Source organism: Kogia breviceps, chromosome 15, assembly GCF_026419965.1.
Source record: "Kogia breviceps isolate mKogBre1 chromosome 15, mKogBre1 haplotype 1, whole genome shotgun sequence".
In the NCBI taxonomy this organism is placed as follows: Eukaryota; Metazoa; Chordata; class Mammalia; order Artiodactyla; family Physeteridae; genus Kogia; species Kogia breviceps.
Window position 1 is genome coordinate 15,897,287 of NC_081324.1, and position 23,251 is coordinate 15,920,537.

Consider the following 23,251-nt stretch of genomic DNA (forward strand, 5'->3'; position numbering starts at 1 on the left):
AAGAAAGGTATATAAACACACTCAGTGGAGTAAAAAGGAATGCCCTTTGTTAGTATCCCTGTTAAGTTTCCTGCTGGTGAAATATGCTCCATCACCACTGGAATAGCGTCTATTTGTGGGACCCCTGCCAGTGAAGTGATGTTTAATTACCATGTCAGCACTCAGCAATTCAAATCATGCACTTGTAAGAGAAATTACCAATTTTCCAAATTGGTAATTTGGAAAAGACTGCACGAAAGCGTATCTTCTGAAAATATAGTTCAGAAACACATCACAGCACGCGCACATACTCAAACCACATGCACACAGACAGGTGTTAATTCAACAACCTGAGAGTGTTTACAAAGCTTAGAGAGTTTTACTGCCTCATGTAGGTGGAATACCCCAAAGTAATCCATGATGAGATGTTTTAAATGTGGATTTCTCAGATTAGAAATGGTACAAGAAAGTTAAAACTACTTTGCATGATTCCTCATGTAGTATAGTAGTCCTGTCTCTTAATATGCAATAAACATTATGGACATTATGGAAATCTTCAGCCAAATGAGGCCATTATAGCAAATACTATAATTACATACATCATTCATTTCAAATTGCTGTAGGATAGTTCAGTGGTACTTTTATTTATTTCATTTTTTTAAAGATTTATTTATTAGTTCTTTATTTTAATTTTGGCTGCATCAGGTCTTAGGTGTGGCACACGGGATCTTCGTTGAGGCATGCGGGATCTTTAGTTGCGGCACGCGGGCTCTTTGTTGTGCTGCGCGGGCTTTGCCCCACTTGTGGCGCGCAGGCTCCAGCGCGCGTGGGCTCTGTAGTTTGCCGCACACAGGCTCTCCAGTTGAGGTGTGTGAGCGCAGTAGTTGTGGCGCACAGGCTTAGTTGCCCCGCGGCATGTGGGATCTTAGTTCCTTGACCAGGGATCGAACCCGCATCCTCTGCATCGTAAGGCGGATTCTTTACCACTGGACCACCAGGGAAGTCCGTCAGAGGCACTTTTACTCACTTTCTTCAACCTCTACTTGAGTAGTCATGTTTGTTACCTTCCGAGGACTAGTCCAGCATAAAGTAGTAGGATCCGAACCCATAGGATCCCTACTTTAAGGACTCAGGATAACTAAAACCGCAGGAGTATATACAGGTACTCGCACCAAGACTATGTAGAGCTCAAGTTCACTTTATATAAACCTTAAATAGTCCTTAAAAGCTCTGGCTGAACAAAAATCTATACAATGAGTCATTTCCGCGTTACCTCCCATCACAGCCCCACAGACATGGTTTCACAAACAGATTTTATCTGTAAAACAAGTGTTTTTAAACACACACACACATACATACACACAAACACACAAGTCCTACTATTGTTAGTTAAAAGAGCATTTGGTCTTTGTCAATAAATTTATCTGTGTGCATTTAATTCATTAAGAAAAGGTCCCAGAAGACTATCCAATGGGAAATATATCCACAGGACAATATAGAATCAGTATACTATATGCACACTTTCAAATTTACCACACAATTAAATTCTTAGTTCATTATCAGCTTTTACTGATCTCAACTATTTAACTGGAATTAATATAACCTCAAAGCTGTAAGTTTTCAAACAAAGACCAAGTTATGCCTAAGATACTTGTACATTCACTTACCAAATGCTCCACAGACCTATCGTCATTCCTGCCTAGAGAAGGGTTATCAGCTGGAAAATATTTATGCAAATTGTTTAGCACAAAGGGTTAATAAACTTCTACAACGCTACAGAAGTAAAACGGACAGGAATTCCAAGAGGTAGGTCAGGCAGGAGCTCTACAGATGGGGCAAACGTGTTAATAACAGATGCAGAAATGGCTATCAAGGAAGAGTTCACTGTGCATGGCTCTCCCATTTCACCATCAGAAAGGAGAGCCACACCCTCTGCCAATATCTTCCTTCAGGCCCCACCCTGGCAAAAGAATCCTGGGCTGGCTGACAACGGGTTTGAATCTCAGGAGTCCTATGGATCTGAAGTGACTGTGGGACCTAAACGCTAAAATCTTCCCTAAAGACGTTCTTTGAAAACCACGGAGTCCAGTTCTACCGTTTACGCAATATGTACTCTATCCTCTAGTAGAAAGAGAAAGGACATGTGCTCAATCTATTAACTATCCAGGCCACAGAAGGCAATCTACGTGGGGCACAGGCAAAGCCACCACATCAGAAGTCTTGTGTCACAGAGACTCCGAATCCTACGACAAATTAGGAGGTTGAATAGATTTATCATTGGAAGTATTTTTTCCATTGAAGTACAGTTGATTTACAATGTTGTGTTAGTTTCTGGTGTACAGCAAAGTGATGCAGTTATACATACATATAATAGTTTGCATCTGTTAATCCCCAACTCCCAATCCTCCCCCCCCTCTTGGTAACCACAAATCTGTATCATGGCAACATCCGAATATTCCCCATCAGTGCCCCTCCCCCCTTCTTAAAACAGGCTACTGCTCACCTTTTTCCAAGTACCTGTTGAGGGTTTCATTCTTACGCTCACTTGGCAGGACCTACACTCTGATGGTGTTTGCTCACGGTAATGATTAACTAGAACAATTCAGGATACCTCCATACACCCTCCCCGTTGTACGTGCACTAAGACAAGGACTCTGCTGCGGTGCAGACGTGTGGATTCCAGCACACGGCATCACCACGGTGGCTGGACTGCCTGCAGACGTGAGGAATTCCTGTGCAGAGGTTCTCACGCTGTGGCAGGCATCAGGATCACCTGGAGGGCTGGTTAAAACACAGATTGCTGGGCCCACCCCCAGAGTTTTTGATTCAGATCCCAGGTAGGACCTGATAATCTGCATTTCTAACAATTTGCTCATCTGGGCACCCCACTTTGGGAACCACTGAGACTCTGTCTTTTCCTCTTTCCTTCTCCAGGACCCAGCAGAATGAGCTCATTCAACTCAGTACTTGTCTCCACTATCCAGGCCATCACTCCTGAGAGGATGGGAGGAGGGTACGGACAGCTCATATCTACTGGATGCCCAAGACTTTGCCTCTCTGGGTGGGCTTTCTCTGACCTGTTGACAATGCCCACATTTACTGGGGTCACAGAAAGGGCAACTTACAGGGCCTACCTGTATTTACAATTTATAGTCAGCACCACTTTGTTTATTAGTTCAATGCGGTGCGGAGGGGCAGCTGAGTAAAGGCAAGTCAGTTCCTGTCTATTTTTTAAAAACACTATCTTGTAATAAGAGGACAGCTGCAAGTACCCTGTAATTATAAGAGCCTATCAGGAACTCAGTTCTGAAGGAAATAAGGCAAGGGAACAAATTCTGAGACGTGATTACCTCATCTGTCTCTCTTTCCTGACATGAGTCTGGTGCACACTGATACCCACTCATCTACTTCCCTCATAGTTAGAGAAGTCAAGCCAATTCAAACTTCTTGCGAAGATACCTTCGTAACTGCTTAATTATATTTTTCTTTTTCTTTTTCTTTTTAAAAATAAACTAGCTCCCTCCATTCCCCCAATTTATAAAGTCGGTAGCCTAAAAAAACAGGTAAGCAGACACATTATCACACTGAAATCACCAAGTGCAGGAACAGACTTCCAAAGTCATCACTGCAGTACTGAAGCCTCGGCTCATTTCACCTGTGCCCTTAGGGTGGAAAAGAAGCAACGCTGCTCAGGCAGAGGAACTTTGACCTTGATGCCAAAGTGGAATCAACACCGAGCTGTGTGGAACTAGAGAAGAGGGCAAATTCTAAGGCACAGAACTACTCAGGGAATTCAGCCTTTATTAACTAACCAGGGAGAAAAAGGTGCTTTTAATTAACTGTGGAAGAGCCGTGGGTGTCCAGAGCACAGCTTGCGTTCGACGTCTACTGTCACTGCGTGCTCTGGGTGCCAGGACTGAAGGCGGGCGCTCGGAGGTTCTCAGGGGCCCTCAACAGCAGCGACGGACACTGCGAAGGCCTGTGGGGCTCGGCGCTCAGGAACAAAGGTCTCGAAGAAGGAGCCGCCGTGCAGATGAGTAAACAACAATTATGCCGAAAGCAGCCTTGTGGGACCAATATTCTCGGGTGTACAGGGCAAGTGGTGGAGAGAAGAGGAATCCGAGGACAGTCCAGGGGACAGGTCAACAGCTCCTATGCACATCAATAGCGACCTCTCTACCTAAGTGTTTACTACGTGCCAAGCACTGTCCTAAAGACTTTCTGCACAATCCTTCCTTTAACGTAGGTAGGAACCTTCTAGACTTCTCAGGGATGGGAGTGATGGTCCTGCCGAAGGTACCCAGTCCAGTTTTCAATGCAAGAATCTTTCTTCTCACGGGCAAGATTCTCTGAGGGGGAGGGATTCCTGCCCTACAGGAGGTTAACCCGAGATGCAGGGACGTCTCAAGTCTGAATAGGCAGCTCCCAGGTGACAGCCATTCAGTGAAGCAGCTGCCAGGGCACCAGGAAAGTCAGGAGGCAAGGGTCTCGAAATCAGCACTGGCCTGAACGCAGCAAGAATGGAGCAGCTCCTTGTGAAACCATTCCCTGTGTTACGGGCTCCACTGTGTCCCCTCAAAACGATATGAAACTCCAGAGCCTTAGAATGTGACCTTATTAGAAAAAAAAGGGTCTTTACAGAGGTGGTGAAGTGAAAATGAGTTTATTAGGTTGGACTCTAATCCAACATGACTGCGCTCTCAGAAGACGGGAAATTTGCGCAGACATGCGCACAGGAACGAAAACACAGAGAGAAGATGGCCACGTGACCAGAGGGATGCTAAGGACTGCTCCAACACGAGAGGAGAGGGAAGGGGAGGGGAGGGGGAGGGGAGGGGAGGGGGAGGGGAGGGGAGGGGGAGGGGAGGGGAGGGGAGGGGAGGGGAGGGGAGAAAAGTTTCCCCTAGAGCCTGGGGACAGCATGACCCCACCAACACCTTGATTTCAGCTTTGTAGCCCCCAGAACTGTGAGACAATTCATTTCTACATTTTAAGCCACCCCGTTTGTGGCACTTCATATGGCAGCTTTAGGAAACAAGCCATCCTTTACTGGAAACACTTGCGGCCAAATGTGTTCCAGAACTCTGACTTTTTTCTCATTTTAGATGGTCCTAACTATTCCAATTACTGCATAACATTCCCAGTAGGGGCCTGGGGGCAGGACCCACAGCCAACATGTACAAATACTTATCTTAAGTGTTTTAGATAAAACCAGAAATACTCCTCCCAAGTCCACTGAGGTCAGATTTTGCCACCACATGAGTTTCCTACAAACCTACGACAATGTTTTCTTTCCAGAGCTTTTTGGATTTTCGAACTGCATGGGATAATGGGTCCATATTAGGTTGCAGAATAATACTTAAAATATGTTTACTACAGATGCCGCCCTGCCCAGCACGTTCACAGTGCTCTCAAAAGCACAAAAAACTGCGTGCGAAATCCCAGAATTGCTCAGCGAAACGAAAACATCCCCTCAACTCTTAAATAATTGGCCAAATATTTAAAGTTTTATCTTCAAGGCTGTTAAACACACAAACAAACCACTGGACACTTGACCTTTCCATTACGGCGAGTTCTGTACTGTATCACCATAAGGGTTTTTAGAATAGAATTTTAAAAGAGAGGTGCAATCAGTTACGCTTCACAGCACTATGGCAGGAAGCAAAAACGATGATCAACAGAAAGAGGGCTGGGTTTTGATAAAGCTCCACCCCAATGGCAGGAAGAGGAATGTCATGGAGCACATATTTTTTTCCCAGTTACGCAGATAAATACATGGCAGGTACTCACATTTGGATCTCCAGGACCCATATGTTGCCAAGAAGGGAATTTACAGAAGAAATGAAGCCTTCATCAACGTTAAAAATCTTGATCGACTTCCTCACCAGTATGAAGAGCAGAGTCCCTTACCACACCTTCAAAGTTGGATGCACCCAGGAGATTTCTCCTTGCGTTCAGATATTTTTAAATCCTCCCTTAAATTACCATGTTGGACGAGACTAGATACCGAAGGACTTCTAAAGAGAGCCTGGGGTAGGTTCTAGAATTACAGAAGGTGTGTTTCCTACCCACACCATCCCCACCTCTTAAGGGTGTTACAGTTTATGCTACTAGATGACTTTGTTTTATGGATATATGTGTTTGTTCCTGTCCCTGCGACCCTAAAGGAGAACGCGTTAAATAATCCTGGGGTAAGAACACAAAGGACCGATTAAGACAATTTACGTAGAATAAAATGTACCTTTCCCATAGTCACTATGGAGGTCAGACCTCTCGTACACTTAAAACACACCACAGGATCCTTGTTTTTACTTCTGTCCTATGCTTAAGAATTTCTATTAGGCAATAAATGCAGAATCCAGTTAAACCCCCTTGTCAGTAACAGCCACATATGTTTGATTCCCCAAATATGCCTATCTACCACCTTTAAAGTTTTCAGCCCACTTACCCCTGGTGCATACTCATTTATTGGAGATCCCTTCTGTTTTCTCCTCTTCCTCCTGTGGAAATCCTTGATCCTTCCAGGCTCCAGGCAGCCAGCACCTCCTCCTCATCTTCCCAGAACAAACCACCCTATAATAACCAGCCTCTCTGTGCTCTGCGTTCCTAAGTCGTGACTACTGAGGCCACTCCTCTGCTGTTGACTCACGTGCCTTTCTGTATTGTTTGTCCTTTTTCAAGTGTGTAAATCTTAATATTATACCCTTAAACTAGCTGCAAGTCACTTATGGCCACTGTCTACTTCTTGGGCAAGTCTGCATTCTCCACAGAACTGTGCAGAGAACACGCCCTCAATAAGTATTTCTTCGTTGCCTGACTTCCTACTCATCATATGATAGGGTAACTTCTTCCCAGGGTCACACATTTGGAAACTTCGTCTTGCCTGAGTTGCCAAAACATGGAATTCTCAACACATACCTGACACTGATCAACTAGACACAGAATGTATTTTCTGTGCAAATCTCATTTTCTTACACTTCCTTCATTTTCTTCACTGTTCCACAGGGTGGGAGGCACAGGGTCATTTCCTAAACTGTCCTGAGTTATGAGCTCAAGTAAATGCAAAGAAATAAGAAAATGAAAAAAAAAAAAAGCTTCACAGTGAACCTCATTTTCAGCAATATTAGCTAATACCCCAAATTAACACTATAAGTCACTTCTGATTAACAAAAGCAAAACCTTTTTAACAAATGACTTATGGAATTGACACATTCTTGTGTGAAAAACTTAAATATTCAGATCTAAAGGACACAAAAAATATTAATGTTTGACGACTAAGTGAGAAAATAACAGAACGGTTAATTCCAGATACCTGATTACACTGTTGATAACCATTTATAAACAGGAAAGGGAGTTCATACTTTTAAAATGTACCATTAATTCAACACCTATTTTTGATAAAAACTCTCCAGAAAGTGGGCATAGAGGGAACCTACCTCAACATAATAAAGGCCATATATGACAAACCCACAGCAAACATCAATCTCAGTGGTGAAAAACTGAAAGCATTTCCTCTAAGATCAGGAACAAAACAAGGATGTCCATTCTCACCACCATCATTCAACATAATTTTGGAAGTCCTAGCCACGGCAATCAGAGAAGAAAAAGAAATAAAAGGAATCCAAATTGGAAAAGAAGATGTGAAACTGTCACTGCTTGCAGATGACATGATACTATACATAGAAAATTCTAAAGATGTCACCAGAAAACAACTAGAGCTAATCAATGAATTCAGTGAAGTCACGGGATACAAAATCAATACACAGAAATCTCTTGCATTCCTATACACTAACACCGAAAGATCAGAAAGAGCAATCGAGGAAACAATCCCATTTACCATTGCAACAAGAAGAATAAAATACCTAGGAATAAACCTACCTAAGGAGGCAAAAGACCTGTACACAGGAAACTATAAGATACTGATGAAAGAAACCAAAGATGACCCAAACAGATGGAGAGATATACCATATTCTTGGATTGGAAGAATCAATATTGTGAAAATGACTATACTACCCAAAGCAATCTACAGATTCAATGCAATCCCTATCAAATTACCACTGGCATTTTTTACAGAACCAGAACCAAAAATTTTACAATTTGTGTGGAAATACAAAAATCCCCAAATAGCCAAAGCAATCTTGAGAAAGAAAAACGGAGCTGGAGGAATCAGGCTCCCTGACTTCAGACTATACCACAAGGCTACAGTAATCAAGGCAGTATGGTACCGGCACAAAAACAGAAATATAGATCAATGGAACAGGATAGAAAGCCCAGAGATAAACCCATGCACCTATAGTCACCTAATCTATGACAACGGAGGCAAAAATATACAATGGAGAAAAGACGGCCTCTTCAATAAGTGGTGCTGGGAAAACTGGACAGCTACATGTAAAAGAATGAAATTAGAACACTCTCACCATACACAAAAATAAACTCAAAATGGATTAAAAACCTAAATTTAAGGCTAGACACTATAAAACTCTTAGGAAAACATAGGAAGAACACTCTTTGACATAAATCACAGCAAGATCTTTTTTGACCCACCTCCGAGAGTAATGAAAATAAAAACAAAAATAAATAAATGGGACCTAATTAAAATTAAAAGCTTTTGCACAGCAAAGGATATCATAAACAGGATGAAGAGACAACTCTCAGAATGGGAGAAAATATTTGCAAACGAAGCAATTGACAAAGGATTAATCTCCAAAATATACAAACAGCTCATGCAGCTCAATATCAAAAAAAAAACAAATAACCCAATCCAAAAGTGGGCAGAAGACCTAAATAGACATTGCTCCAAAGAAGATATACAGATTGCTAACAAACACATGAAAGGATGCTCAACATCACTAATCACTAGAGAGAAATGCAAATCAAAACTACCATGAGGTATCACCTCACACGGGTCAGAATGGCCACCATCAAAAAAATCTACAAACAACAAATGCTGGAGAAGGTGTGGAGAAAAGGGAACCCTCTTGCACTGTTGGTGGGAATGTAAATTGATACAGCCACTATGGAGAACAGTATGGAGGTTCCTTAAAAAACTAAAAATAGGACTACCATATGACCTAGAAATCCCACTACTGGTCACATACCCTGAGAAAACCATACTTGAAAAAGACACATCACCCCAATGTTCACTGCAGCACTATTTACAATAGCCAGGACATGGAAGCAACCTAAATGTCCGTCAACAGAGGAATGGATAAAGAAGATGTGATACACATATACAGTGGAATATTACTCAGCCATTAAAAGGAACGAAATTGGGTCACTTGCAGAGACGTGGATGGACCTAGAGACTGTCGTACAGAATGAAGTAGGTCAGAAAGAGAAAAGCAAATATCGTATAATAACGCATATGTGTGGAATCTAGAAAAATGGTACAGATGATTTTATCTGCAAAGCAGAAATAGAGGCACAGATGTGGAGAACATATGGACACCAAGGGGGAAAGGGGGGAATCGGATGAATTGGGAGATTGGAATTGACATATATACACTATTGATACTATGTATAAAATAGATAACTAATGAGAACCTACTGGACAGCACCAGGAACTGTACTCAATGCTCTGTGGTGACCTAAATGGGAAGGAAATCCAGAAGAGAGGGGATATAAGTATACATATAGCTGATTCACTTTGCTATAACAGTAGGAACAAACACAACATTGTAAAGCAACTACACTCCAATAAAAATTAATGAAAAATAAATAAAATTTTAAAAATGTATCACTAGCTCATTATGCACCACTATAAACTTTTATTCCAACTGTACAAGTTCTCAGTGCCTTTTTTCATGCTTTTGTCGTCTGTCGCTGATCTTTTCCCCAAGCCTGAAAAGGTTTCCTTTCAAAATAAAGACGTGTAAACTTCATCGTAGATGTGAATTTTCACACACCAAACAAACTCTTAAACAGCCCTTAATAAAGGCACATTATTGAGAAAACATTCATTGTAATTAACCCCAAATTTTTTATTGAAGTATAGTTGACTTACAATACTGTGTTAGTTTCAGGTGTAGAGCAAAGTGATGCAGTTATATATATAATGTATATGTATATACATATCCTTTTGCAGACTCTTTTCCATTATATAATTTCTGTGCAGCTGACATGGATGGAGGTACCATCCAACAGTGATCATAATTACATCAAATATAAGCTACTTGGGGATGTGGCCGGTGTCACCACAAAAGTGAGATGCATGCAATCTCTCTCTTCACTGGGTCATTGGGGGGAAAGTGTGTTAGATGACCCCAAGCAATTGAGCATGCAGGTAGCATGCCTGTTTGCAGCGAGCCTCCTTATAAATGAACACAAAGCGATCAGAGTGCCAGAAACGGCATGCGGAGGGAAGGCTCTGCATCCTAGCCAAATGCCGCTTATTAGCTGCTAGTTAGATTTACACTCTATATTCGACAGTCTGTAATTTTGAGAAAATTTTAAAAGGCAACTAGGTCCTCCTATGGAGAACACAGAAGAAACGAGCCCCCTGATTTTATGTGATTGATAACGATGTTCTAGAGCCGGGCTTCTCGCACTTTGCCATGCATAGCAATCACCTGAGGATTCTGTTTAAATGCATTCTGATTAAGGAGGTGTGAGGTGAGCCCTGACAATCTGCATTCCTAACAAGCTCCTAGGTGATACTGCAGGTGGGTGTAGCAAGGCTCTAAGGGTGATTAGAATACAGCACATTCAGGAGAGAACCGCAGGTGTGGAAAAGTGCACGGATCTCACATAAAGGGCTCCGACTGGGACGTCCAGACCGGAGAAATACAAGTTTATATGTTGGTCTTCCCCAAGGCCTTATCTTTGACCTCTTCATTCTACAATGCTCACTGGGTGGGCTCACATCCCGCTCCTCTTCCATGACCAGGAACTGCTAAGTGGTAGCCAAGTTGACTCCAGCCAGGAGCACCAGAAAAGCAAAGAAGGGACCCTTCTGGTGACCCCAACCCGGTGATAATGCAGCCCAGCCGCAAGCCCTCAGCTCCTCTGTTCCGCATCTTCTTAATGCGGCCGAGTGTTAACCTAATCACCCAAGCCAAACACGTGGGAATCACCCACTCTGAATTGGTTCTTTGTAACGTCAAAGATAGAGTCCAGACGACCGTGGCATCCAAGGTCTGCCCCGGCTCTAGCCTCTGCTTGCCCCTCCGAGGTCATCTTCCACGTGCCTTCCACCCTTAGCCAAGGGGGAACTAGTTCTAGTTTAGTTCTAGTTTAGAACTAGTTTAGAACTAGTTTAGTTCTCCGAGCACACCATGACCTTTCTCCTCTGCTGGAAATGCCCTGATCCCACCCGGTCTGCACTTGACCCTCACTCGACCTGAAAGAGCAGCTCAACTGTCTCTGAGAAGGCTTCTTAATGCCAAACCCCACACCCGCTGGCAGAATCCGCCCAGTACAGCCCTCGTTTGCTTATGTGTCCGCTACTGCGACTGGCCTAGAAGCTCCTTGAGAACAGGGCCACGTCCTGGTCATTTGCGTACACGACATTCGGTCACACAGTAGGTTCCCGCAAGTAACTGCTTTACAGGGTACGGTGATGGCCCAAAGGCAGGTCAGGCACGGGGCTGGGGTGGTGGTGATGTGTGGTGCGGTGGGTAAACCTCCAGTTCCGTGGTAAACGAAGACTGGAAAATATCACTAGACGAATCACGGAATACCTAGAATTCACATGCTGGGCAATGGCCGTCTCTATTATTTTCAAGCATAATGCCGCAAAGAGAGGGGTAAATCGGATGGAAATACAACAGCCTCACTCACAATTTCTTGGTTCTTTTTCTCATGTCATGGCTGAGACCAAGAAATCCAATAGTAATGGAGCGGAAGCCGAAAGTGAAGGCTTATCTGCTCTGAAGGAGTCTGAATGAGAGGCAATTAATAAAGGATTAAGGCTAAGTAAGACCACAGTGGAACATGCAATCGCGACATGCTGAATGCTGAAAACCAGAGCGGCAATTAGGCAGGGAAAACCCACGCCACGTCGAGGAACAGCTTGTAAGGAGCTCCACGGAGCCAGTCCCCGGTGAACAGAGCTCTCTGCGTAACCGAAGACGGAAGCTCGACCCTGACCTGTGGAAAATGTCTGTAAGAAAGGCTGGCGAGGAGACTTCCCCCTCAGGGTCTTGAGAGCCACCCAGCCAATTCCATCCTACTAATGCTTAAAGGTGGGGCGAGGCTACCTCCAGACAACCCACCTCAAAGTATGGACGACTCAGAAGAAATTACAGCCTCCTGATGACCCAAGTCAGGACCACAGGGGCACCCGGTGGCTCCCCTCACAGCCCCTCGAGGCTCAGGTGTCTGGTTTCCTCTCCTGCTCCTTCACTCAGTACATTCTGGAGCACCTACTATGTCGCAGATACTGGCCTAGGCACCTGAGATACACCAGGGAAGAGAACACTTGAACCCCCTACCTTTGTGGACTTCCCCCTCTAGCAAGGGGAAACGGGTGGTAAACATACAGATGACAAACACTAAGGAGCGAGGAAACACAGCAGGCAAAGGGCACTGACGTTAGCAGGTGGAAGGAGGAACGGGTTGCTGTCTATTAGGATGGTCCCGGGACCTGCCTGAAACAGTGATTTTTGAATAACTTGCGGGAAATGAGAAATCATTAAGTGGAAGACACTCGCAAAAATTGAACAGTTGCACATTTGACAAATCTAGGATTTTTTTCCTTCTTTCATGGCTGCCTTGGTTTACTTGATTTAGGGTAACACAGCAACGTCATTGAGGGCATGCACCCTGGAGTAAGACACGCCACGTTTGTTTTCTAGTTCTGCCACCTGAAACTGGAAAGAATCGGATGTCACGAGGGCTATCAGCTAATCTCATCAAACGGGAAGGGAGGCCCTCCAACCCTTTACTTTAGCACTTGGTGAGCTGCAGGTGTCTGCAGTCACCCCACAGCTTGCCCGCCCCCGAGCACGGCACGGGAACCTGTGGCCGTGACGACCCGAGAAACCCGGAGCACAATGCCGCGTTCTCAGGGGTGCTGGGTTAAGTGCAGGAAGCACGGACGGCGTCTCATAAATGTACTGTTCTGCGCGTGTTCACGTTCACCCGTCCCTCTCAGTACTCCACCTATACTTTCAAAATAGTAACAAGCCTTTCCAAGGCTTGGATCCATAAGCTGCTAAAATAAACTTTGACTTGAAAAATGACAGCTCAGTGTTGGAGGTCACGTAACTTAACATGACTCCATTTGGCAACTGACAGGACTTGCGTCATGTCAACGGTGCAGCCCCAAGTTCAACCCTTTGCCTCTGTGTCTAGGCTGCCACACCGCTTAGGAGGCGGAATAATGCGTTCATTCTGGGCTGCTCCATAGAGGAGCATGAGGCCGGCTTCCAACATGCATGAGATGAGATAAACATGTCTGATGGGCGGAAATATTTTTTTTTCCAGGAAACATCTCTTCGTTCTGCTCTAATAGATCAGTGGCGGATTTTTACCCTTCTAGGCACACAAATGCATAGCTTTCTATGGGAAAGATGTTTTAAAGGGTTTTTTAAAGTAGGTTTTTCTAACCACTATCCTAGCGTCGGCCACAACTTTCAAATTAACCAAAAACAGCCATACTGGAAAATGTTAGAAACTACCATATGAAAGAAAAAGAAAAAAAGGCTTGTCCGCCCATGCAGTTGTCATTCCCATGCTTGGTTATTACACGCTCCCTTGGTTACTGTCGGCCGAAGCTCCCTGCAGATGCTGTGCGGCCCGAGGGCCCGGGCACCGATGGGCACTCGGCCTCCCCAGCACCCAGCTCCCAAGCGGCCTCCCGAGGGGCTCCAGGGCACATGTGTTGAATAAATAACCAACCCTCGCCTCAGGAATGGGAGGCCGTTTAGACCCTTACTGGTGTGCTCTTCATCTGGAGCTCGCAAACTGCTTTTTATTTTGTTCTCTGCCCACACTTCTCCCCTCCCCCACAAAAAGCAGCCAAGCCCAATATAGATTGTTCACAAGCACGACAAAAGGGTGACTTAATTATGATGCCGGCGATACCTAGGATGGGGTAACTGCATGAGGCCTGCAGCTCAGGGCAGATGCCAGGGAGGGCCGGGGTGCCTCACCCACAAGTGCTCCGCTAAGTCTCACAGAGGAGTCTGTGGGTCTCGGCCTTAAACTGGTGGTTATTGCTGGCTTTGTCATCGAAGCATTCTGTACTGTGTCATGCTCAAAGTCTAATTTTCATGGCAACCGTCCTGCAGTGAGTGGGTGATGCCTCATCTCCTGGATTTGCAGTTCCGCGTAAGTGACAGGGCCCTGGTTTGGTCTTCTCATTCTCCCTCACTCTCTCTTTCTCTGACAGGCATACCTTTCAGCTGACATAACCTTTCTAGCCATTAAATTCTTTATTTCCTTCGGAAACAGAGTTCCACTGGCACGCGCACACACACGCAGGGAAAAATCACTCCATCTTCAGTGTGTGGCCTCCCGTTAATGAACAAAAAATTTAAAAGAAAAAAAAGTTTTTTAACTAGCTAACGAAATTAGGGGACATATTTTTGCCAGTTTGATTAATCTTGCCCGTCAATTAAATCATAATTGTCTTTGACTGCCATCCTCACTCAGCCCCATGCTTAAGGGCTGTTAAAGTACGTACTTAAAAATAAAATCAATCAAGTGAAAACAATAAGAGACAGGGGAAGAAACAATCAACCTTTTAAAAGAATTTTAGCTTCACAAAAAGTGCCAAGCATAAGTGAAAAACAGGTACCCCTCAATGTCAAGCACAAAGATAATACATATTCAGTCACTGACAGACTCAAAGAATAAGGAGAAGACGAATTATTTCAAAGTAACGAACACAGTATTACAAATGTCCTCAAGAGCCTTGTCAATGAGTTAAAACAGTCACACAACTATATTAGCAGACAGGACAGTGTCCTTCAGACACATCACTCACTAACTTCCACACACAATTACGCCCTTGAAAAACCTCAACGCAACAGGGCAAGTAAGAAAAAGTGGGACATATTAAAATGCCTTAAAGCCCGCCACACCATTTCTTTTAACAAAGCTGGAGACTTCCTGGAGTCTCACTCAGGCCTGTCTACTTAGCATGGCAGACCTGGGCCAAAATCAACTCGCCAACCCTGTTAATTGAGCTGCACGTTCAAATCCCTGCACTGGAAAACGTTCCCACAGACCACAGCCCCAGGACTGCACCCGGCCTCTGGTCCAGAATCTGTGACCAAATGCCCTCCATAATGTGACGGGGTTTGCAGTCACTGACCTGAGTCAGAGGTGCTTTATGATCACATGTGACCCGGCTGCCTGCCGTGGAAGAATGAGTAACAGCGAAGTGGGCAGAGGGCAGCTTACATCATTGCAGGGGCTGCTTTTTTCATGTGTTTCTATTCTACTCCATTTACCCCACTGGAATCTATCATCTCTGAGTTTCCACTTACTCTGAAGTGACACCACTAACTGCCTCTGGGAGGTGACGCTCTGTCACGTGTCCGTGTGCTGTTCCAAAAATGTCCACGCACGTGTCCGTTTCTCTAGGAGAAGGAAAATCAACCCTTTGTTTTCAGGGATAATGTCATTCGGGAGCTGGAGTTTTAACCTTCTTCCCAGTAACTACTTCTAAGATGAATAAGCAGCTCACAACTCTCTCAACAGCTGAGAGCAGCACATACAGCTGGTGGTTACCTGGAAAGATCTCGTGATTATTTTAGCTGATACTGTTTTGGCAACAACAGTGAAATAGGAAGGATTTTTCTCTACGATCTAGACCTCAGGCCTTTAGAGGAGCCAGGAACAAAGCCAGCCATCTTTGACTCCAGGAGGGCAGCTGGGGGTCTCAGCCAGGCCTGACCCCCAGAGGTCCTGGCCAGTGGGCGAGATGGCGCAGGAAAGCTGCCTACCTGTGATCCCATCTACCTGGATACAGAGAAAACCCAGCCAAGGGTGGAGGGCACACAAATACTGACTGTAAGTGAAGGCATGCCAAGTGCCCCTCGGTGGAATTATGAGCCACTGAAAACACAGTTGAGATAGGTTTTGAAAACGCCTGGGAACTTGTGCTTCTGACATCACCGTGAAGGTGAATGAACTCAGAGGCCCCTGGGATCCAAGGGGAGACGCCGGCAGGCAGGCTACGAGCCCTCGACGTTGTTAGGGCATTAAATCATCATTAACTCAAAACACACAGGAGGGAAATCACAAGGTGGAACAGATTTCTGCCAAGGTGAGAAGATTGACAGCTCCTGAAAATCGATTTGGAAACGCCCTCAGAAGTACAGGCTGATGTACTTACTGCCTCGAAAGAACCGCAAAAAATCAGAACAACCCTCCCGCCCCAACGCAACCGTCATAACCCCCCACGTCTTATCAACTGCCTCTAAGATGCTGTCAGTAAGTACACAGGGCTCCCCGTACCCACCAAACAAACCACTTCAGAATAAAACCCTTATATTCCTCAAGTAGCAAATTCCCATCATTCTGTTCCTGCCTTCATCTGATATCTTTAAGTTATAGTCCACGGTGATGAGAGAATGTCCTAAATGTGGTGTTTTCTAAAATCAACATTTAGTTGCACTACAAGACTCCCCCCCCACACGCAAAAAAAGCCTTTTTAAATTTAAAAAAAAAAACAAACCTGCAACAACTGTACACGAGAATCGTTCATACTGCTTTTCTCCTGTCTAAATAGAAAGCATGTCCTTTTCCTGTCTTCTTAAAAATTTCACCATCATCTTCCTCAAATTCCCATGGGAATGAAAGTTCACCTCTTCCTCCCCACAAACATTTAGAAAAGGCAGGGGGGAGGGAGGCACTACCACATAAGTCCTTTAAACTCCCTCGTATACTTTAGTTGCTTGCTTTTTCTTTGATGGGCACCATCTAACGTGAACACATGTAAACAACATACTTCACAATGTGAAATAAAGAATAACTCGGGTTTGACTACAGGCTTGGCCATTTCACCTTGCTGATACCTCTTCGTCATGATTTAATATTAGGAACACTTTTTTGAACGTAACCTGGCTTGTCAATATAAAGGTGTGACCTGCACTCCAATCCATTTTAGCAACACGCAGGCATACACTAACTAGTTAACAGTTTATGAATCATCATCAAATGAGACAGTAAAGAAACAAAAATCACGTGTTAATCGTAACGCACATCCATACGTATGAGTAGTAAGGGTGGGAAAATGATAACAAAACCTAAAAGGAAACCAGTTGAATACGTTCTGGGCTTAAACTTTTGCTCTGTCCAATCAAAAATAACAATAATAATAAATGCACTTCGAATAAGTCATGTAAGTCAAACATTAAGGGGAAGAAAGATTTCTATCACTACCAACCAAAACTTCAGATAGAAACCATAAATCATTCTCCAAGCAAACCATTTCATGACCTGAGATGTTATTTCATCTGAGGCCAAGTACAGCTGGTGTCTTCCTCTTCTCCAGTGAGACTGTTAAGTCAGAAATACTCAGAGAAAACAGAGATCCAAAACAAAACAGGAAGAAAAACATAACTGTTTCCTCCCCAACAAGTGATTTCTAAATCAGAGAACAACATTCACAGAACTTAAGTGGTTGACATTTTCCATTATTTCCAAAAAGAAAACAAGAGTATCCATTGTGCTCTCATCTTCAGAATCAAAAGTGTACATTTTTCTAAATAGCCAAGACAGAGGTAAGAAAGCTGAGAGCAGAGAACCAGGAGAATTCAGACCACAGTTCTTTCAGGTTTCATTTTTTTGCTGCCATCCTATGTATACGGAGAGCAAAGCTGATCAACTACAGCGAACTCTGAATGCCAGAAAGAAGTAATTTACAAAGGGGAATCTTGCCCTAGAATAATGCCACAGATACAAAAAGTACTACATCAGAAGCAAACTCTGTGCCAACGGTAGATGTTACGCATTCATGCAATAAAAGCAGACAGTGGAGTCTTTGTCCTTACCTATACTGTCCTCAAGGCTCATGAAAAGCAAGCCATCTCTCCGGCCGGAAAGCGTCTCGGGGGCTAGCGCTGCACTCACAGCGGGGACTCTACCTCCACGACCCTTGGGCTCCCAGCCCCAGCTTCCTTCCCGCTTCTGAAGCGCTGCCCACTCACACCTCTGCTGAACCTTGGAAACCACCACCCGCAAGTTTTAACACAACTGATGAGGAATGCCCCCGGCCGGCTGCTTCTAATGATGACTCACTTCAAGGACAGCTAGAAAGAAATGCTTGTTGGTGGAAAAGGAGTTGAGTCAACCCCACCCCTGCCCTAGGGATTAAGCAACTCCATGCAGCTCAGCAATTAGCTTAAACGGCCTCCAGGTGCCCTAATGTGAGGTTTACCCTCAGCGCTGCTTCTCCCAGGGGCAGTGCTCAGTGGGCAGGGAGAGGAACCCGGGGCCACCCAACAGGATGGGCGATAACCACCGTGCACCCGGTTTCGTGAATAACTGTAAGTTGGGCTAGACCGTTTAAAGCTGCTCATTTAAAGCTGCTTCCGGGTTTTCTGGGAAGACAGGCCGTGGAGGGCTGTCCTTCACCTTTTCCAGTGAACTCGGCTTCTCTCCAGTTCCTGCGTGGGAGGCGGCACACCAAGCAGGCTGAGAGCACAACCTGCTGCCCGCCCTACGCTGCCCACCAAGAACTTAAGGTCTTCCTGGGGGGGGTGGGGGGAAGCAGGGCAGAAAAAAGGTAACTATGAGGCAAACGACAGCACCAAACAGAACTGACAGGTTGGGGGCATTTGGTGTCATGAGAGACGGCACCACTCTGTAAATCGCCATCTCTGGTGTGCAAGCCCATCTTCAGATGAACTCATCGGGTGCCCTATGGTATAGGTCAAGGGCCGGAGGTCGGCAGGGCTCACCTGGATACTCTTCAGCGCTGTGTCTTCCTTAGGGGTACAGCTCAGCCACCTGACCACCCTTTACTGAACTCCCGAGGCCAGGTAGGACGTGTCTTCTTTCCTTGGCGAGTGACCAGCACCAGTTACGCCTCTTGGCTCTTCCTTGAAGCAAGTCGACTCCCGCTCTACAACCCCAGCAGGCGTGGCTGCAACAGGAAGTGCTCCCACTTGTAGCAAAAAGCTAACCTTCCACATGAACGCAAGCAAACGTTCCTGGCATGTCGGCTGATAAACGATAATCTAGACTTTCAAGTTCCCAGAGGTGTTGGAAGGCTGGGATTCCCAGAGGTGCTGGGACAACAGAACAGGTCACCAGGGGGGCCAGTGACCTCTAGTGGCTGGAAGGGTCACTGAAGGCTTGCTGGAGAAAGTCCACACCTGGTTATCCAGAAACCCTGTCCCCAGACACACCCTCAGAGACGCAGGCCGACAGGTCCAACCATTTTCTGTAGAACTTTCTAAACAACGAGAGAAATACCCCGAGTTTTTAGTACTGAGCAGGTGAGGACACACAAGTGCAAAACAGTGTAATTTAAGAGCAGGAACTCTACCTTCCTTGACTAAAATTATTATCTAAAATTATAAAATTAAGAGGTTTTACGTTCACACGCTGACTGGGAGGTTAAAAAAAATAAGAACCACAATATAGTATACAAAAATATACCTAAACAAGCTGAATAACAATTTTCCTGATGCCTTAAAGATAAAAGGCACCTATACTTCCCATGAAATATTACCCAACTGTTACGGGCTGAATCGTCCACCCACAGATTCTTATATTGAAGTCCTAACCCCAGTACCTCAGAATGTGACTATGTTTGGAGGCTCTAAAGAGATAACTGAGCTAAAATGAGGTCATTAGCATGGGTCCTGCCCCAGTGTGACTGGAGTCCTTATAACAGAAAACTTGGACAGATAGGTACAGCAGGAGGACAATGTGAAGGGACACGGAAGAGACAGGGTGGCCATCTGCAAGCCAAGGAGAGAGACCTCAGAGCAAACCAACCCTGCTGACACCCTGATCTCAGACTTTCAGCCTCCAGAACAGCGAGACAATAAATTTCTGTTGTTTCAGCCACTCAGCCTGTGGTACTTTGTTATGGCAGCCCCAGCAAACTAATACCCTAATTAAGTGATGATTGCATTCTAAGTATTCATACAAAAAAATGAAGATAGAATTCAGATTTCCGGTTAACGACCACTCTCCTTTTACTGTGTTTACTCCCTCCCTGTCCACAGAGGCTCTGCCTTGAAAAGTGCATAGAAAAACCTTATTCCGGACGAAGAGGGTAAAAAGCCTACAACATCCTTCAGACTCCACACTTTTGCCTCCTCGGTTTACAGTCAGGCTCACCGACGAAGTGGTCTCCATCCGCATCTTACTTACTCCCCAACGGACAATCCGCTTCTGCCCAGTCTCCACTAACAGCGCCACCAAACCTCGGCAACTATAATCCTAGCCCTGAACGAGGAAAGGCCGACAATGAAGGAGAATGTCAGAAGTCTCCTTCGCTCAAGTCCCTCTGTCTAGAGAAGGAAGTGAGGACCCAGCCAGAGCAGCACCAGATCTCAGAATAAACGCTAAAGCAGAGTCAACCCAGACGTGCAGCCCTAATCCAGTGTTACTAGCCCTGCTTCTGCAACACTGTTCACCGAGGAATAGCCTAAAATGATCAAATCTCTCCAGTCCCACCAAGAAAAACCACTGTTCCACGGAGCAGCTGTAGTAAAGAGAGACAAGGATGCAGACGCTGGATGACAGCTGGAGTATGACCAAGGTCAGAGACTAAGGCTACAGGCTTTCTTAACCTGGGCTCCCCTGACATCTGGGGTAAGTCTCCACTGCAGGAAGCTGCTCTGGGCATCGTAGGATGTTTAACAGCATCCCTGGCCTCTACGCACTAGATGGAAGCTCCCCCCGGTGTGACAGCCAAAAATACCTCTAGACATGGCTAAGTGTGTCCCGGGAGGCAAAGTCATCTCTAGTTGAGAAGCACTGGTTTAGAAGGACAGAAGTCTGTGCAGAGCGAAGGAGTTGGTGGCCTTGGAGAAAGAAGCAGAGGGAAGGAGCACCTGAGGTGATACGGAGGAATAAAAGGACAAGTGCTGCTGTAGACATACCAGGAAGAAGGAAGACGGAAGGCAGGGTGTAGTATTTCCCCAACTGAGGGTCTTTTTTGTGTTTTATTGTTTTGTTTTATTCCAAAGAAGCAGAAGACTGGGTCATAAGCTGAGGGTAAGGGGATTAGAGATCGAGTTGGGAATATCCAAGTCTGGGACCACCGGAGAGCAGAGAGGGTGCAGAGCTGGGCTGAGTCAAGGATGTCTGAGGGAAGACAAGACCATAAACAGAGTGGACCCAGCAGGCACAAAACTGAAGGCTCCGACTGCAGTCAGAGGATCCAGAAAGAAGGTGTGGAGGCTGGCTAGATGAACGTAATTGGAGCTCCTCAAGGGTTATGGACACAGTGCCACAGATGTGCTGTAGTTTCCAAGGTCACTGTGGTCAGCAGTGGCGCAGAGTAACCCAGCATCAGCTGAAGCTGAAAACAAGGAAACCAGCTAGAATCTGTTGCAACAGAAAGCCTAAAGAAGGAGTACCACTGAAAAAGAAATACAGAGCCTACTGACAATCTAGAGGGCTAAATAAACTCATCCCCTTGGACTGAATTCCAATGCACGGAATCTTTGCCAAGGAAATAATCAGGGGTGTAAGTTGAGCGTCAAGAAGTTCATTACAAAAATAAAAACACTAAGCAACCTTAATGTCCAACCACAGAGAAGATAAAATATAGATATCTATATGCTCACGTCCTCAAGGAATATTTTAAGACACGGGAAAACATTCACAGTATACTGTTTAAAAAATGTGAGCTATAAAACTATATATGACATAGCCCAATTTAGAAACTGTACATATTTACATGTACACATTTTTAAAGCACCTGAGTCAGTCTCCACCAAGGCAATAGAAGTCATTATGAGATTTCCAAGGTTAACAAAAAAATCACAAGAAAATGGGATTGCAGTCTTGGAGAAGGTGGTGCAACAGAGGGAGTGGTCAGAGAGTAAAGGAGGGGAACCAGGAGGCAAGAAAGACAAGGGTCAAGGGTTACATAAGGTTAAAGGGGAGTGTGCTGAGCAAATCAGGCCTCTCTGGATTTGATGAACAGGAAGGTGCTGGTATCTTAAGACAGATACATGAGTTTCACAGTGTTGGCAGAATGCAGTTAGCAAAGGGACTGGAAGGGACAGTCTTCTCGGAATTCCCCACAGCCCTTGTTGACAAGGAGAGGCCACAGGAGGCACACCTGTGAATGACCAGGTGTGGGTCTACCAGAAGTCTGCCAAGAGGAAAAGCTGCTTCCATCCCTTGGCGTTTATTTTTTTTAATTTAAAATTCGAAATAATGTTAAAACTTCATGGCAATTCTTATATTACTTACACAATTAAATGCATAACCTTCATATGGCTCCGAGCACTTCTGATATTATTACCCCCAAATTTTGCTCACTATAGCTTACTACACTTAGAAGACTGGGATGGTTTACAAGATGGGATTTTATGAACCACCACGAAGGATCACCTTGGATCAGTATGTTCCAATGGAAAGGAGAGGAAATACATAAAAGGTAATTAAATGTTAAGTTCACATAAGCAAAAAGAATTTTTAAAAAGTATGAAGACTGACTTCCTTCAAAACAAGATCTTATTAAGAACAGAAAACCTGAATTTCAGAGTAGCATTCCAAAGACTTCAGAGTTTCTATTTTGTTTGCTTTTGGTTTTAATCTTAGGAGGATTTGTCAATTGCTGAGATCATCTAGAGATTTTTTTTTTCCCCAAAAAAGCCAGTATAAATTTACCCATACTCTACAGCCTTTGGATATTACTCAGCCATAAAAAGAAACGAAACTGAGTTATTTGTACTGAGGTGGATGGACCTAGAGTCTGTCATACAGAGTGAAGTAAGTCAGAAAGAGAAAAACAAATACCGTATGCTAACACATATATATGGAATCTAAGAAAAAAAAAAAAGGTCACGAAGAACCTAAGGATAAGACGGGAATAAAGACACAGACCTACTAGAGAATGGACTTGAGGATATGGAGGGGGGAAGGGTAAGCTGGGACAAAGTGAGAGAGTGGCATGGACATATATACACTACCACATGTAAAATGGATGGCTAGTGGGAAGCAGCCGCATAGCACAGGGAGATCAGCTTGGTGCTTTGTGACCACCTAGAGGGGTGGGATAGGGAGGGTGGGAGGGAGACACAAGAGGAAGGAGATGTGGGGATATATGTATATGTATAGCTGATTCACTTTGTTACACAGCAGAAACTAACACAACAATGTAAAGCAATTATACTCCAATAAA

At 44.7% G+C, this 23,251-nt stretch overlaps 1 protein-coding gene across 12 annotated transcripts in view; it reads right to left on the bottom strand.

The window, feature by feature from the left end:
- NEDD4L (NEDD4 like E3 ubiquitin protein ligase) overlaps positions 1–23,251 on the bottom strand; it is a 345,052-nt gene that overhangs the window by 164,600 nt on the left and 157,201 nt on the right. The window contains exon 1 of one of the 12 annotated variants that reach the window (XM_067015219.1): positions 17,925–18,196. The exons of 7 other annotated variants lie outside the window; for them this stretch is intronic. Coding sequence is in view for 3 of the 5 variants with exons in the window: in XM_067015213.1 (XP_066871314.1) it covers positions 6,428–6,444 (17 nt within the window). In the remaining 2 variants the exon portion in view is untranslated. Of the gene's footprint in view, positions 1–6,427; positions 6,560–17,924; positions 18,197–23,251 lie in introns of those variants that run through there. 4 more of the 12 variants (XM_067015217.1, XM_067015213.1, XM_067015215.1 and 1 more) reach the window with 4 other exon arrangements.